Source organism: Aulostomus chinensis, chromosome 10 (assembly GCF_037954235.1).
Source record: "Aulostomus chinensis isolate RoL2024-O1b breed Wild chromosome 10, RoL_Achi_v1.0, whole genome shotgun sequence".
NCBI classification, from domain to species: domain Eukaryota; kingdom Metazoa; phylum Chordata; class Actinopteri; order Syngnathiformes; family Aulostomidae; genus Aulostomus; species Aulostomus chinensis.
Window position 1 is genome coordinate 6,963,981 of NC_141329.1, and position 14,606 is coordinate 6,978,586.

General features: G+C 43.3%; 2 protein-coding genes across 2 annotated transcripts; one reads left to right on the top strand and one right to left on the bottom strand.

Annotated features, from left to right (window-relative positions):
* Nucleotides 1–1,082: 1,082 nt before the first annotated feature.
* vtna (vitronectin a) lies at nt 1,083–6,168 on the top strand. Its single transcript, XM_086215814.1, has 8 exons — nt 1,083–1,226; nt 1,889–2,008; nt 2,091–2,489; nt 2,609–2,748; nt 2,828–2,984; nt 3,083–3,238; nt 3,320–3,856; nt 5,014–6,168. Exons 1-8 carry the CDS (start codon nt 1,169–1,171, stop codon nt 5,133–5,135), a joined length of 1,689 nt encoding a protein of 562 aa, XP_086071940.1. The 5' UTR covers nt 1,083–1,168; the 3' UTR covers nt 5,136–6,168.
* scarf1 (scavenger receptor class F, member 1) lies at nt 3,951–14,544 on the bottom strand. The gene is made up of 11 exons (XM_086215813.1): nt 14,270–14,544; nt 13,968–14,029; nt 13,718–13,819; nt 12,632–13,172; nt 12,328–12,543; nt 11,136–11,264; nt 10,565–10,671; nt 10,234–10,345; nt 8,735–8,859; nt 7,906–8,043; nt 3,951–7,791 (listed from the first exon to the last, which is right to left on the bottom strand). Exons 1-11 carry the CDS (start codon nt 14,368–14,370, stop codon nt 6,671–6,673), a joined length of 2,754 nt encoding a protein of 917 aa, XP_086071939.1. The 5' UTR covers nt 14,371–14,544; the 3' UTR covers nt 3,951–6,670.
* Nucleotides 14,545–14,606: the final 62 nt, after the last annotated feature.

Here is a 14,606-nt window from a genome sequence, read left to right on the forward strand (position 1 = left end):
TCACTTAACGCATAAAAATCATATTTTATCATTTTTATTCATCCAAATTTTACAGTTAATGTCATTTTATGTGATCTCTTACAAAATTCCATCCATCGTCCATCGTCATCTTCCGCTTATTCCTACACATTAAGGGTCGCGGGGGGGCTGCAGCCTATCTCAGCGTCAACGGGCGAGAGGCGGGGTTCACCCTGGACAGGTCGCCAGTCCATCGCAGGGCCAACATAGAGAGACGAACAACCATTCACACTAACATTCATACCTACGGTCAATTTAGAGAATCCAATCAGCCTAGTCCCCAATTGCATGTTTTTGGACTGTGGGAGGAAGCCGGAGTACCCGGATGAGAACCCACGCAGACACGGGGAGAACATGGAGACTCCACACAGAAAGATCCCGTGCCCGAGCCGGGACTTGAACCCGAAACCTTCTTGCTGTGAGGCCACAGTGCTAACCACTGCACCACCGTGCAGCCCCTCTTACAAAATTATCCCAAATAATTAATTTGCAGGTTTTAGACACCAGTTCATGCTACATGCTACAAAGCAACTTCATTCAACATCAAACTGTTTTGCGTTTTGCAACATTTATGAGTGGGTTTTATTTTTATGTGGTTTAATTTGTTGGATACCACTGTCAGAAAAATTAACCAAACAACAAATCCTAATGAATGAAATAGCATTGGCATGGATGGGAATGAAAATTTTCCTCTGGAGCTTGGAGAGTGATGGAAATTAATCCGTAAAAATGTGTGTGAACTCTGACCTTTACACACACAAGGCTGCATGCTTTGGGGTCATAGTCCTCTACAATGAGATGACGCGCCATGCAGCTCTCGCGTCTTTACAGTCTTGTCATGTCATTCAAAAGCCCAGCAGGCAGTTTTGGATGAAGATGAATCACTGAAACTGCAGAGAGAAAAATCACTTCTCTCACCCAGAGTTGCCTCAGACGAGAAAAACCAAAGGTGACCAGGTCAACAGATAAACATGCTGCTGAAACTTTCTTTACTCTCTCTCTCTCTCTCTTTTTTTGCTTGAGTAGAACAAGTTTTGCAAATACGACAAAAGCAAACAGGGGAGAGGGGTGAGTGACACATGTTTCTAATGATTGGAAGCTCACAGTCTGTCATTACTCTCATTCTGTCCTTTCCCACTGTAGAGGAAACATGAGGCTGAGGGCCGCCCTGCTGCTCGCGCTCATCGCTCACGCTTCAGCAGTCGATGGTGAGTACATAGACACAAAAAATAGCAAGTTCTAATGCTCAGGAATGATTTATATAAGAAAATCTGGCAATGTTGGTTGAATTTGCTTTTGGTGGAATGTGTTGAATCCGCTGATTTACACACTTGACTCTAGAAGTATTAGACAAGAGAAGTTCTGTACTTGCTTTTTTTGTTCCTCAAAAGTACAATATCAGTCTTAAAGAGGTCAGAAGCGCCACTTTTGACTAACAGAAAGGCTTCAAAGGGCTCCAGATAGTTTTAGATGAGGTTCAGTCAGTGACTGAAGGGAAAAAAATATTAACTATCATGCAGTAAAGCCTAAATGTGTGTTATTAGGTTTGAGATATGGTAAAGATACACAGTAGGTTTGGTGTAATTTAATGTTTTTTTCTACATTCTCAGAGTCAGTATTTATTATTTAGTGTATTCTGGAGTTATGTAATACAACAATATTAGGCTAACTTGCTATATAGTTGACTATCTATAGGATCTAATAACGATCCTATATAGTAATATAGGGAGGGGTGGGGGGGTGGCACCTTGTTGTAGGCTCGCCCAAGGGGAGACCCACCATTTCAGACACTGAAGACCCAGTATTTGTGTGTATCTTTGGCCAAAAAACAATGTTTGTCGGCGTGTTTATTGTATTCCCACTGATTCAGTGTCCTGCATGGGCCGCTGTGAGAATGGCTTTGACTCTGAGAGGACGTGCCAGTGTGACTCCATGTGCAAGTACTACAAGAGCTGCTGCTCTGACTTTGAGGCCACGTGTGGCATGATGAGTAAGAAACCCTTCAGTGTTTTTGTTTAAAATCCATCGAGTAAGTTGGAATATTAACAATGAGTCTAACTGTCCTCATACAGCTCGCGGAGACACCTTCGTGTTTGCAGAGGACGATGATGAGCTTGTCAGAACCACACCGTCTCCGAGACGTTCTGCACAAGACGGTCAGCTCAGTCCCACACAGGGTCCCATTCCAGACTTTGCCCACACGCCACAGCACCCAGAGACCACGTTAGACATGACCAAACCTCTTCAGCTTCCAGATGTTCAAATAGTCCCTGATGCACCAATGACACACAGTCCCCACACAGTCCCACCGATCCTGCAGGCCTTCAGCACCACTACAGACCCCGAGACGACCACGGGTCAGGTCACAGCTGCCACCACCGCAGCTCCGGACCCAGACGCCAAACCTTGCAGTGGCAGGTCTTTTGACTCTTTTATGCAGTTAAAAAATGGCTCCATCTACGCCTTCAGAGGTGAGTCACTGTTAGAAACAAAACAATGATGTCATTCCCATCATGCCTGACCTTTAAGAAACCTCCTGGTTGCCAGTAAAAGAGGGATATGATCTCATATGCTTCTTCCCCCATGGCAGGGGAATACTTCTTTGAGCTGGACCAGAAGAGAGTAGTCCCTGGATTTCCAAAGCTCATACAGGATGTGTGGGGCATCAGTGGGCCTATCGATGCTGCCTTCACCCGTGTCAACTGTCAGGGGAAAACCTACATCTTTAAGGTTTGGTCAGCATCATGAGTAAACAAGAAAAGAAATCTCTGTTGTGATAAGAGAGTAAAGCTTAAATAAATCCAAACAGGGAAACAAGTACTGGAGGTTTGACAACGGTGTTCTGGATGAGGACTATCCTCGGGATATCAGCGTCGGCTTTGACAAGATTCCTGATAACGTGGATGCAGCATTCGCCCTCCCGGCCCACAGCCACCATGGAAAAGAGAAGGTGTACTTCTTCAAAGGTGCAGCCAGGTTTTTTTATGTTACACACATTAAAAAAGAGTCGTTCTTCATCGTGTGTAATGTTCTGTTGTTGGTGTCTGCCTCTGGCTGCTTTCAGGGGAACAGTATTATACATACGAGTTCTTGCACCAACCGTCCCATGAAGAGTGTATCACCTTTACCGAGAGGTCTCCTTCCACACTGTTCAGACGCTACACTGACATCTACTACAACAACAACTACGAGCGTTTCTTCAGTCAGCTCTTCTCTGACTGTGAGTTATCCTAGCGTGATGTTTCATGGTTCTTGTGGGTGAGGAATGTATGTTTTTATTTTTGTTTTTAACTCTCTACAGTGCCTCAGCATCATGGTAATCACCACTTCATCGACAAAGACTGGAAGGGCCTCACGTCACCGCTGGATGCTGCAATGGCTGGCAGAATCTATGTCACTCCCTGGAGGCCCCCACCAGGCCGCAGCAGATTCATACCCAGCCAACAGTGGGATCAACAACAAGGCCAACAGTGGAACCAGCAATACCAGCAGTACGGGCAGCAGTGGGGGCAGCAGTGGGGGCGGAGAAGGCAGAACCGTTCACCATTCTGGGGCTCCATAGCAGAGATGGGGATGAACATGGGCCGAACCTTTGCTGAAAAAGGGATGGAAATGGGACTGAGGCTGGCAGAGAAGAGGATGGAGATGGAGGAGCGACTTGGACGAGACTGGGACAGAGACTGGGATCAAGACTGGGATCAGGACAGACGGAGAGATGGCTACCGTCAGAACAACAGGGGCAATTATGACTACAGGGACTACCGCCGGGACGACAGGTCCTACTGGGACCTTTACCAGGGAAGCCTGCCCACTCAGAGCGTCTACTTCTTCAAAGGAGGTAAAACAATGAAGACATAAAATTATTTATATTATCAATTTATTACTTCCACCAAAGCGCTCATGTGATTACCAGCATTGATCTGTGGGTAGGATAATGTGTGGTTTGTTTTTGGTTTTCAGAGCTGAATTGCTTTCATTTTGGGATTGATTCTAAGTTGTTGGCTTTTTCTTGCACTACCCCTGTGTACAACAGCTTGAATATTTTGAACATTCTGATCTTCAACGAACCATTATGTTTCTGATTAATACATCTGTTGATTAGTTATACAGTACTTCAGTCACATTTCTATTGTTTTTATTGTTTCCATATGATCGACACGTCAAATCCAGATCCTGATCATTCGACATACAGTCAATGGAACACAATAATGGTTAATTTGGCAAAGACAGCTGAAGTCAAGACTTGATTTTCTCAGCTTTCCTCTAGTTGATTTTAAATTGTGAGCTCAAATAAAATTGAATAAGGTCAAAAAAAGATGAACGATAAGAACAAAAAGGCAGACATAAACACTCTGATCAGACTGACAGACGTGGAGACTCTAGAGGAGGAGACAGGAAGTCATAAGAACGCCTCCTCAGTGTTTTTTTTATCATTAGATTCACATGCTGTGTATTAGTCCCTCAGACAGCCAGGCGTGTGAGTCACTGCTGCTCCACTGATGTTTGTTGCCTCTAAGTGGCATTCTCATCTGGGTAACACTTTACAATAAGGGTGCATTAATAACGGTTAATTCACTTGTAGTGAACTGTTTGTTCCAAGTTTACTCAAGTGTCCTGTCAACATTTACTATGATTCTTATAATCTTCACAGGTGACAGACAGACCTAGAAAATGGGGGAGGTGGTGGTGTGATGAAGTGTTTCTTCAGGGGTACACGTTCCCCACTTCACAACACGGGTCACAAAGAGCGTTGAAAAACAGTTAACTATACACTCATATCTAAGTAAGCATTTACTATAAATGTACTCATAAAGTTCAGATTGATTAAAAAAAACATGCAAAACTACCATATCTTTGTTTATTTCTTATTTATAATTGTAACATCTATGACAGCCTCCACATGCGCAATAATAGAACTATAACACAAATAACAACGCGCTTCTCTCAAGCTGCCCAGCCATGAAAATGACTAACTGGCTTATCTTTGTTTTCCAGATAAGTACTACAGAGTGGACCTGAGCAGCAAGAGAGTGGACCCTGCCACGCCTCCGTATCCCAGATCCATTGCCAAGTACTGGCTCGGCTGCTCAGACACAACCGGGGCAGAGAAGAAGTAGCTTCTTGTTTTAGGTATTTAAATATAACCAAGATCTTTGCAGAGAAGATCATTGTTTTTGTGCTGTCAAAGGTGAATCTCACTCTGGCTCCCTGCTTCGTCAACATTAGCAAATATTGAAGATCAATAAAGGTCCATGTGTTTGCAAATCAATCTCAGCTGACCCACTCAGAGGAAACAGTTTTTAAGACATTTTGTTCAAGCTAAGTTGTAATAAAGCTATATTTCTCTCTTTCTGTCTTCATAAATCCACACTAAATCCTTTTGTATCACATATTGTATGATGCATGTTCCATGACAACCATCCAGACAGTAGAAACCTTTATTAATGGTCAACATATAGCATTTACACAGACCTAAAGACTGTGTTGACTTGGTTTCTTGACAGATGTAGATATGTAATCACTTGGATTTTATCAATCAGCAGGATCCTGAGACCCAAGGGTTCATGGTCACTTTGATAGCCATAGGTCATGTTTTCTTACTCGTGTAATACACAGTGTGACATTACAACTTTGTTGAATGTTCCTATTTTATTTCCACACTTACTTGTGTTTTCATCCGTGACAAATAAAAATAGAACAGCAGCAAGTCTTATTCTCCCTGTTTTAAATGTAGAATAGCAGCTGTAATTATATTTCTGGTTCTTGTCCTCTGGGAACGACTCAGATCTTTTTAACTGCTTCTCCATAAAAGACAATATTACCTTTGGTGTTCATATTTCTTCATCCTTCCTGACGCAAGAAAGCTACCATGGATGTAACTGTTCTTTTAAAACAAATTTCAACAATTTTTTTGCCCAAATATTCTGCTGAACTGGCATGAAGGATGTTAACAGCAATATTCTCTAGCTAGTATGACATCATTATCTTTGAAACTCATTTCTTTTATGCTTATTTCTTATAGATTTCACAAAATTTGGAAGAATGTTAGTTTATTTTTTGTAAAAATTACTGCATAAATCTAATTTTCAAAGCTAGACTTATAAACTTCCAGGGAGAACCAAAACTGCACCAGTTGAAAATAAAGAGATTTTAAAAAATGACCTCTTAAACACATTAAACGGGCTAAAATCATTGTGGAAATGCAAGTCGACCTTAATTCATTGATAAAGTGTGAGATGAATGTGTTTAATGTGCTTTTTAATGTTTATTTACTTCCTTTTTTATCATTATAATCCCTTTTCCTTCTTTCCCCTAGTTTATTCTTTTTAAAATGTATTTTTGCATCTCTGTGTAATTACACAAATGAGGGGTCTGTAATTCACGTGTCCAACAGCAGAACCCTGCAAGTAGGCTCTGATCGCTGTTCAAATATGAGTTGAGGTAATTAAATAGATACACTAAAATTACAATATAAATATCAATTTATATCACATTTGATCAATTTATTCATATCTGCAATTAAACTCTCTTCGTTTTGTGTGTGTGTGTGTGTGTGTGTGTGTGTGTGTGTGTGTGTGTGTGTGTGTGTGTGCGTGTGTGTGTGTGTGTGCTTTATTGGAGTCTGAGCTGCTGATGTTGTTCCCCTCAGAGCTCATGAGGGTAGAATCATGACATTTTCGTAGCAGGGTTCATCTTTCACACTGACCACAGCAGCTTCATTAGCGATGACCTCGGTGAGGCTTGCAGTGTCTCCTGCTGCTCCAACAGTAAGGTAGGTGCTCTCAGTCTGTTCCAAGCCGGCCCCGTCACCCTGACCTTTGTCTCCCTCGGTCCTTGGCTCTGACCCTGAATTGGCCAAACCCATCTCTGGCACGCTCTGCAAAATGGACGACAATGGTCTTTTAGCAGGTCCACTCTCCAACGGTTCAGTGTCGCAAGCACCCGCTGTGTCTGGGGAGTTGAGGGATGCATGTTTCCTCCTGGTGGGTTTACAAATGACAGCCTCCTCGCCTGAAGGCCCCCCCTGCTCCCAAACACTTGCCCGAGCTCCAAGCTTCCTCCTGGGGGGTTTGGTAATCCCTTCAGATTTGGGCCTGCTGGGCTCTTGCTCTTTTTTTCTCTGGAGGCTCCCAAGTCGCCGCAGCATTGCCTGAACAGGGCCTTCTGAACTCGACTCCGTCTTCAGTACGGGCTTTCCTGCCTTGCCCACCGTCACGTACACTGTGGTGACCTTATTTGAGACCCCAGCTGGGCTATCAGAAGCAGATGCTGGCATGTGGGTCCCTTTATGTGCAGCTGTGTTGGACATTGTCCGTCTTCGGCCTGAAGCCCCAGGGTTCTGCAGGATGTTGCGGGATGAGGAATTTCGATCTACTTCCTGGTCCCCTGCCTCACAGGTCTGGTTGTCTGGGGCCTGTAAATCCACCCCATCCTCCCTCTCCTCACCCTCATCTCCATCCTCCTCACCAGGTCTGGCTGCACCTCCCTGACTTTGAAGAGCTGATAGCATCAAACCCCCCCAGGCAGACTTAGATTTGCGAGGGTGTCCAGAGAGAGCGCCAAGGTCCTGACCTGAGCCACGTCTCTCCTTTGGGCTGAAGCGGGTGCCCTCTGCAAAAGAGACAGATGGACGCTTGGATTTGGCGATGCTGGAGGTGCGGGGGATGTTGAAGGGTGAGGCTATGTCCTCGCTGCTGAATCCTGAAGGGTCTATCAGCATGTTACACTTGGAGCTCATCTCCTGGAATTCATGGCCCTCCACAGTCGGGATGTCTGTCAAAAAGATGGAGAGAAAAGTCCGGAAATACTCAAAGTAATAAACCAGAGAGGTACATTTACAATGGCAGCTCCACTCACCACCAAATGAGGGCGATGAGAGGTTCTTACCTTCTCTCGGGGGGATACAGTAGAGCGCCTCTCCCTCCTCTTCATCACTTTCAAAAGATGAGCCCTCTATCACCCAGCCAGAGGATGGAGGCTCGATGAAGCTGTGGTTGAAGGTCAGCTCTGGGTCATGATGAGACACTGTGAGGTGAGAAAACTGTTTATAAAGGTCTCCTGCTGTTTTCCTCTGTTTGCTCCAAGTGACAGATTGCAAAAGTTCTCATAAATAGGTGACTTGAGCTCACAAAGACTTTTTCTTCCCCCTCCCTTACTTGCATGTGACTCCAGAATGTAGAAATTGTCAGCTATGTATATTTAGCATGAAGCTAATGGCGCCCCATAGTCACCAACTACAAACAACAGCAAACCTATCCAAAAAACTTCCATTTACAAAGTCTCAAACTCAACTCGATATGAATTGCTCTTTCTGCAAAAAAAAAAAAAAAAAAAGTCTTTGTGAGCTCAGGACACCTTTCTTAGGGCAAGAAAACACTTTTTAGGTGAATTATTACTTTAGGTTGGTTAATATTGTTTGATCACAGAGAAATTGAAAAAGCAGATTGGAAACTCTTTTGTAACTGCATTATTAAGTATATATATTATTCCTTCAAGTGTTATTTTAACCAATAACACCATGAAAGTGGAGCCATGTTTGAGTAAAATTACATAGAACGTTTACTGTCCTCGTCACAAGATCACCAAATACTACACCGAAGGACTAAACCTAATCGTTAAATAAGGCTCAAAGAAGATGTCCGGCCTCGTCCACCGTACAGAGATAATTCATACATGAATGTAGACTGCATTGTTATGGTGAAATTATTAATCTGACCAGTCACACGCGGGAGGCCAGAAGACCAATTCGAAATGCACGGGAGGGCGGCGCCGATGTTAGCTAGGACGTTGTAGACGTGATATTTCGTCCGAGCTGACACACCTCCCTCAGCCACAGTTGCCCTGGGAAGACAAGAGGACAGAGGTTGTTTTATTTGTTGACTGCATGTTTGAATCCCACGATAGGTGACTGAAAGTATTTCCGCCTTGAGTGTCCTGTTAATTGAAAAACACTGACAATTGCACAAAGAGGAAGACATATGAGTGAGATCTGGACTACAAATGTGTGTTTTATTCATGTGTATTTAGCATACAAAGCCATAACATGGGAAGCGACCTTTACCGGGACCTTGTCTGTTTAAAAGCTAACAGTGAGATGGAATATGAGAATTACTGCCTCCACAGAACATCCTGACGCACTGATTGCATTGTGTCTGAGTCAGATTCATGGATGTTCATCGTCCATCAAGATTACATTTGTTGTCACAACCTGTGTGTGCCAACATGGTAACAGTTTGTGCTTTGGCATGTAAGCCACATTTCTACACATGCTAGTTACAGGGTCCTATTTACACAGTCTATAGGGTACAGTCTAAAGTGCAACAAGAACATGTTCCGTCAATTAGTTAAACAATTTAAAATCTGGGCTGAAAGATGTTGTTCATCTATAAATGTATCATAGTTGTGTTTGGGGCATAATGTAATTGTAACTAGTCAAAATGACATTTCCTGTTGCTTTGGGTATGCTAATTAAATGCTAATTAAATGAAATTATGGACGTTTGAGTAAAATTCCACTGAGAAACATATTTTTCCTCCTTTTTCTGTCTAAAATAAATTTCATAAGCAAAAGTTGATCTGTTTCCCCAGAGGAGTTCCCTTGGTCTTGTCAAGTTTAGAGGTACAGATTTATTTTTTGCTGTTTTAATGTCCCAAAATATTTAATACAGGAACATTATTGCATGAAGGCAACAATGGTTGAAAGCAGCTTTTCTAAACTTTAAAATGATCTACTCTTATCAGCTCTGCTGCAAATATACTTCTATTGTACATTTGTTTATCCTGTTAACAATTCAGTTGTGCAAAGGTTTGGACAAAAGATGTGCCAGCATGAGTGTCGAGCAGACGAGCTTTGAGAGCAGAGGGAATAAAATGAAGCTTCCTCAGACAAAGCAGAAACAATCTTCACAAAAACGACCAGGATGATGTAATTGTGGTCTTTTATTGTTTGAGCTGCTGTGCGTCCCTCACAAGCAGTTCACCATCTGAACATTGCATCTTTTCCAGGAGCCTTTAGACCTGTTTTTTGTTGGTAATGCTGCAAACAATTTCTGTACCCCAAGACAGAAACATGATAACAGTGCACCTAACACACCCATGGGCGCTTGGTCAACCAACCAACCAACCACTACGTCGACTGAAAACAAGTAATGAGACCAGAACCAAGTGTGTGGACCTGGACGCCATGCTAGCTGAACATAGAGAGTGAGGTTCTGACCTGTCTTTGCCATCAGCAGGAGCTCCTCCGCAACACAGACAGCAGCAGAACACCGCCAGCAGCAACAGCAACAAAGGAACCAGTACACCTGCAATCAGAGCGCCTCGGCTACCTGAAATGCACGTATGTGTGTGTACACACACACACACACACACACGCACACACACACACACACACACACACACACACACACACACATACATTTATACAGATACATTTAATTCCTAAAACATGCACGAGCACACATTAATACAAATGCTGGATGGATGGATGTATTGACAGATGGATCGCTGCATGGATAGAAGGAAGGATGGAAGGATGGAGGACTTACTGTTGGGGCAGACACCGGTGACCGGGTGGCAGCTGGCCCCGTCGTCACAGTTACAGGTGGAGGAGCAGTTGATGCCGAACTGCTGGGTGGAGCAACTGTTGTTACAACTGAGAAAAGAGAATGATGTAATTACACTGTAGAAAAGACAGCAGTCTGCATATGACTCATCATCTACCCTGGTACTCAGTGAAAGTAGGCTGTGTCAGCATTGGAGCTCAGTTCAGATTTATTGCTCATATATGATTTTGTTGTTTGGTTGTTCATTGTGTTTTTAAATGAGGCCTTTATTAGATTATTGTATGAACTGGTCACATGACTTAATTGACCTGCATGTTCAGAAGAACAAAGCTATTTCTTTAATCCTTCAGACTGAGGTCACTGAGTCATATCTGATTTACAACACACTTCAATTAACAAAGTTCTGTTTTAATCTGCTAACTCTTAAGTGCTTAAAATTACAGATTATACTGTTTTGAGTTTAATTCTAAAATTCTCTTCTAAAATAAAAGATGCTTTTCACAAAGTTTAAATGAATTCTTCACAGAGGAGAAGCATTTAAGTTCCAGCTCACCTCTCTCCCTGGAAGCCTGGCTGACAGACACATCTTCCTGTCACGTGATGGCAGTTACCATGGAAACATGGGCTACACAGGAAGCCGCAGGCGTCTCCGTATGTCCTGTCAGAGCAGGCCTCTTCACACCTGGCAGAGGGGGATGATGACAAGAACACAACAGTGTTTGGTTACACATGAGGACACTGACGTGATCTACAATCACTTGCAAGAAAGGGAAAGACCGTTCATAGGAGGTTTGCTCAGTTTTGAAGATGATGGTTTTAGAAATATGAAGACAAGATAAACAGACAAGACATCATTAAGGAGAATTTTCACCTTTAGTAGGTTGCAAAAAAAAACAAAAACCCAAAAAACAACTCCAGAACTGGATGTGTGCAGGCACGTGGCAATTGCTTTAACGTCATGACGTTGCTGACCTTTGGCCACGTTCCCCCTCCAGAGAACTGTTTCCATTCATTTTGATACGGTACAAAAGTCAACTAGCAGAGATGAAACTTATTAGAGTTGCTCTCTACATCTCATGTGATCATCACATGGGGATTTTATTACTCAAATTCAACTTAAGCCAATAAAGTAAAAAATCAACATACTCTGACATCATGTGAATCGTCAGTGAATTTAACAGCTACTTTTCAGATGTTGCAGAGCTGCACCACCGCAGCATGGATTTTTTCCGCTAGTGTTATTTGGTGTTTGGTGATTTATTTTCGAAAAAAGCTTTTTTTTCTTTATAAATTCAGTGCAATTCATTTGTCTGCCAGTAGGATAATGCAACAACTACCTGGCGGATTTTAATTAAAATTGGTAGAGCACGCCACAGAGAAGAAAATAATTAAAGTCCGAGGATGATCTGGCTCATGAGACTGATTCGGTAATTTGTTTACAAGTTTGTTTTATGTTTCAAATTTATGAACTTGGGTAAATTATATGAACCAGAATGAAAAGATTCTGGCAAATTTTCAGCAATACATTCCTGATAAAGGTTTATTTTAAAAAGGTCCTGCTGGAAGAGGAGGCACACCATGTTTGAATATAGTCTAGAAATGCTACAGTCAGATATCCCTCCATGCATTTTAAAATACAGACCAAAACTTCTTCAAATTCCAGTGGCAACTTACTGGTATTAACAAACAGAAAAGATGTGAAACTTGGCTTATTGTGCACTGTGGTACATGAATGCATCACACACCTGGGTCCTTTCCATCCAGGGTCACACCTCGAGCATTTCCCAGTGTTCAGGTCACAGGGCTCATTATTTCTGCATCGTGGACACTTCTGGCAGCTGGAACCATAATAACCAGGTGGGCACGGGTGGTCGCAGCGTGTCCCATTCCAGCCAGGCGCACAGGCAGCACATGTGCCATCAGTGGGGGAGCAGGCCTGGTTGTCTTTACAGTGACCACAACTGAGGACACGGAGGGACAAGGAGCGAGTTTATAAAGCATTATAAGCTCTGATAGCAAGACAGTGTCATTTTTCAACTGAGCACTGACCTAGTTTTACACTGGCTGCCATACATCCCAGATTCGCACGGCTGGTTGCAGTAGACCCCCTGGTACCCCGGGTGGCACAGACATTGTCCTGTAGCTGTGTCACAGCTGCTGTGTGTAAGGTCACAGTTGCACCTCCAGTCACAGCTGGGTCCCCACCAGCCGACCTCACACTCACACACACCAGTCCGCTGGTTACATGGTGACAGGTAGCAGTTGCAGGTGGCAGGACATTTCATTCCCCAGTGGTTATCTTTGCACTGGCAGCGGCCTGTCAGCTGGTCACAGCCCATGCCCACAGAGCCCCTTGGGACGCACTGGCACGGTTTAGCACAGGTTGATGTCCACCAGCCCTCATCACAGGTGCAGTTTCCATGGACGGGGTGGCAGCGACCGAAGCGAGCACACTTGCATGCAAACTGGCACAATGGCCCCCAGCGGTTGGCGTTGCAGGTGCACTCACCGGTGACGGGGTCACAGCGTCCGTGTGGATGACACGGGCAGACCTGGCGACAGTCTGCTGCCCAGAACTCAAGTGGACAACCTGGATTAGTAAAGACGCAGCAAAAACACAGACAATACTCAACACTACAACAATCCAGCTTCATTCACATTTGTCCTGAGATATTGTGTTAACAAAAAGTTGATTTAATTTAATTTAATAGTAAAAAGAAAGAGTGGTCATAAGGGGCACAGTGTGAGACGTGGAGGAAATTAATCAGCTTAACACTATTGGGAGGAAAAAACTGCTACTCCAGGAGACCTCATAAAATAAAATAAGTGTTTAATCTGGGTTTGGTGCTGTAACGCGGCAAAATATGTTTCTTGTCGACACTGCGAACAACACATAACCATGAGAAGTATTTACAATGTGGTGTAGAGTTGAGACACAGCAGCAATGATGAAAAATGTATACATTAAAAACTCAACTAACATCCATAGAACCTGTCTAAAACCATATTAAACAGAAATATCTCATACCAGACAGATTATGAAACAGATTATCTAATACCGTTTATTAATTAAGTGTTATTAAAGCAGTTAGTATACAATAAAAGTCACATATTGATGCCAGTGACTGAAACTCACGTGTTTTACAGTGAGCTCCATAGTAGCCTGGTGGGCAGCGACACACTCCCGGATACACACAGACCTCATTCTTCAGACAGGACTGATGACCCTCACACACCGCTACACACACACACACACACACACACACACACACACACACACACACACACACACACACACACACACACACACACAACAGCGAATGAGAAACAAAGAGAAATTCAAATAAAGCTAGCAGATTGCTGATCATTTGAGGAGCGTGACTCACGTATGGTGCACTCTTTCCCATCTTGTCTCCACCCAGTGCAGCAGACCAGAGTTGAAGGATCCCTGGGTACATATTCAAAAAACTTAAAGAACTTAATGAAATTGAAATTTAGTAAATAACACAAGGGAAGGCTTTTGGACCGACCTTATCTAAGCAGGAAATGTATCCGAAAATACAAGAAATGACTGAAAAGTTTTTTATCCTCCTGATCTCCTCAACCCATCCAAGGATGTCAAAATATTTCTTTCACAAGGCTCCTGCTCTCATCCAAACCTTAAAGGTATGAATAAATTTGAATGTACCTGGGATTATGGCAGACGTTCTTCCCAGCAGGGTCCAGTGTTTGTGAGGAGGACAGCCAACAGCACAGCAAAGCACTCAGAGCTCTGAGGAGAAGCTTCATCTTCTCCAGATATCTGTCAGTGTCAGCCTCTCCCTCTCTTTTCTCCTTTCAGTCAGAGGGAGCTTTCTTTCCGTGAACCTTTCCCTTTCTCCTTCTTCTTCCTTTTCTCTCTTTCTTTCCCGTGTATCTTCTTGTGGCTCCAGTGCCGTCAGAGAGGTCGAAGCCACTGGGCTTCCTCATCCCATTTCCTGGGGAAGTCAGAGCCACTTCCTTCTATTCAGCCAGAGCTTTTTAAA

Bases quoted from the DNA above. Each gene is read 5' to 3' on its own strand.
- vtna (XM_086215814.1), top strand. From the start codon at position 1,169: ATGAGGCTGAGGGCCGCCCTGCTGCTCGCGCTCATCGCTCACGCTTCA. The intron at 2,490-2,608 runs GTGAGTCACTGT...CCCCCATGGCAG, and splicing joins CTCCATCTACGCCTTCAGAG to GGGAATACTTCTTTGAGCTG. The intron at 2,985-3,082 runs GTGCAGCCAGGT...GGCTGCTTTCAG, and splicing joins GAAGGTGTACTTCTTCAAAG to GGGAACAGTATTATACATAC.
- scarf1 (XM_086215813.1), bottom strand. From the start codon at position 14,370: ATGAAGCTTCTCCTCAGAGCTCTGAGTGCTTTGCTGTGCTGTTGGCTG. The intron at 8,860-10,233 runs GTCAGAACCTCA...TTGTCTTCCCAG, and splicing joins CCTGCTGATGGCAAAGACAG to GGCAACTGTGGCTGAGGGAG. The intron at 7,792-7,905 runs GTAAGAACCTCT...TCTTTTTGACAG, and splicing joins CTGTATCCCCCCGAGAGAAG to ACATCCCGACTGTGGAGGGC.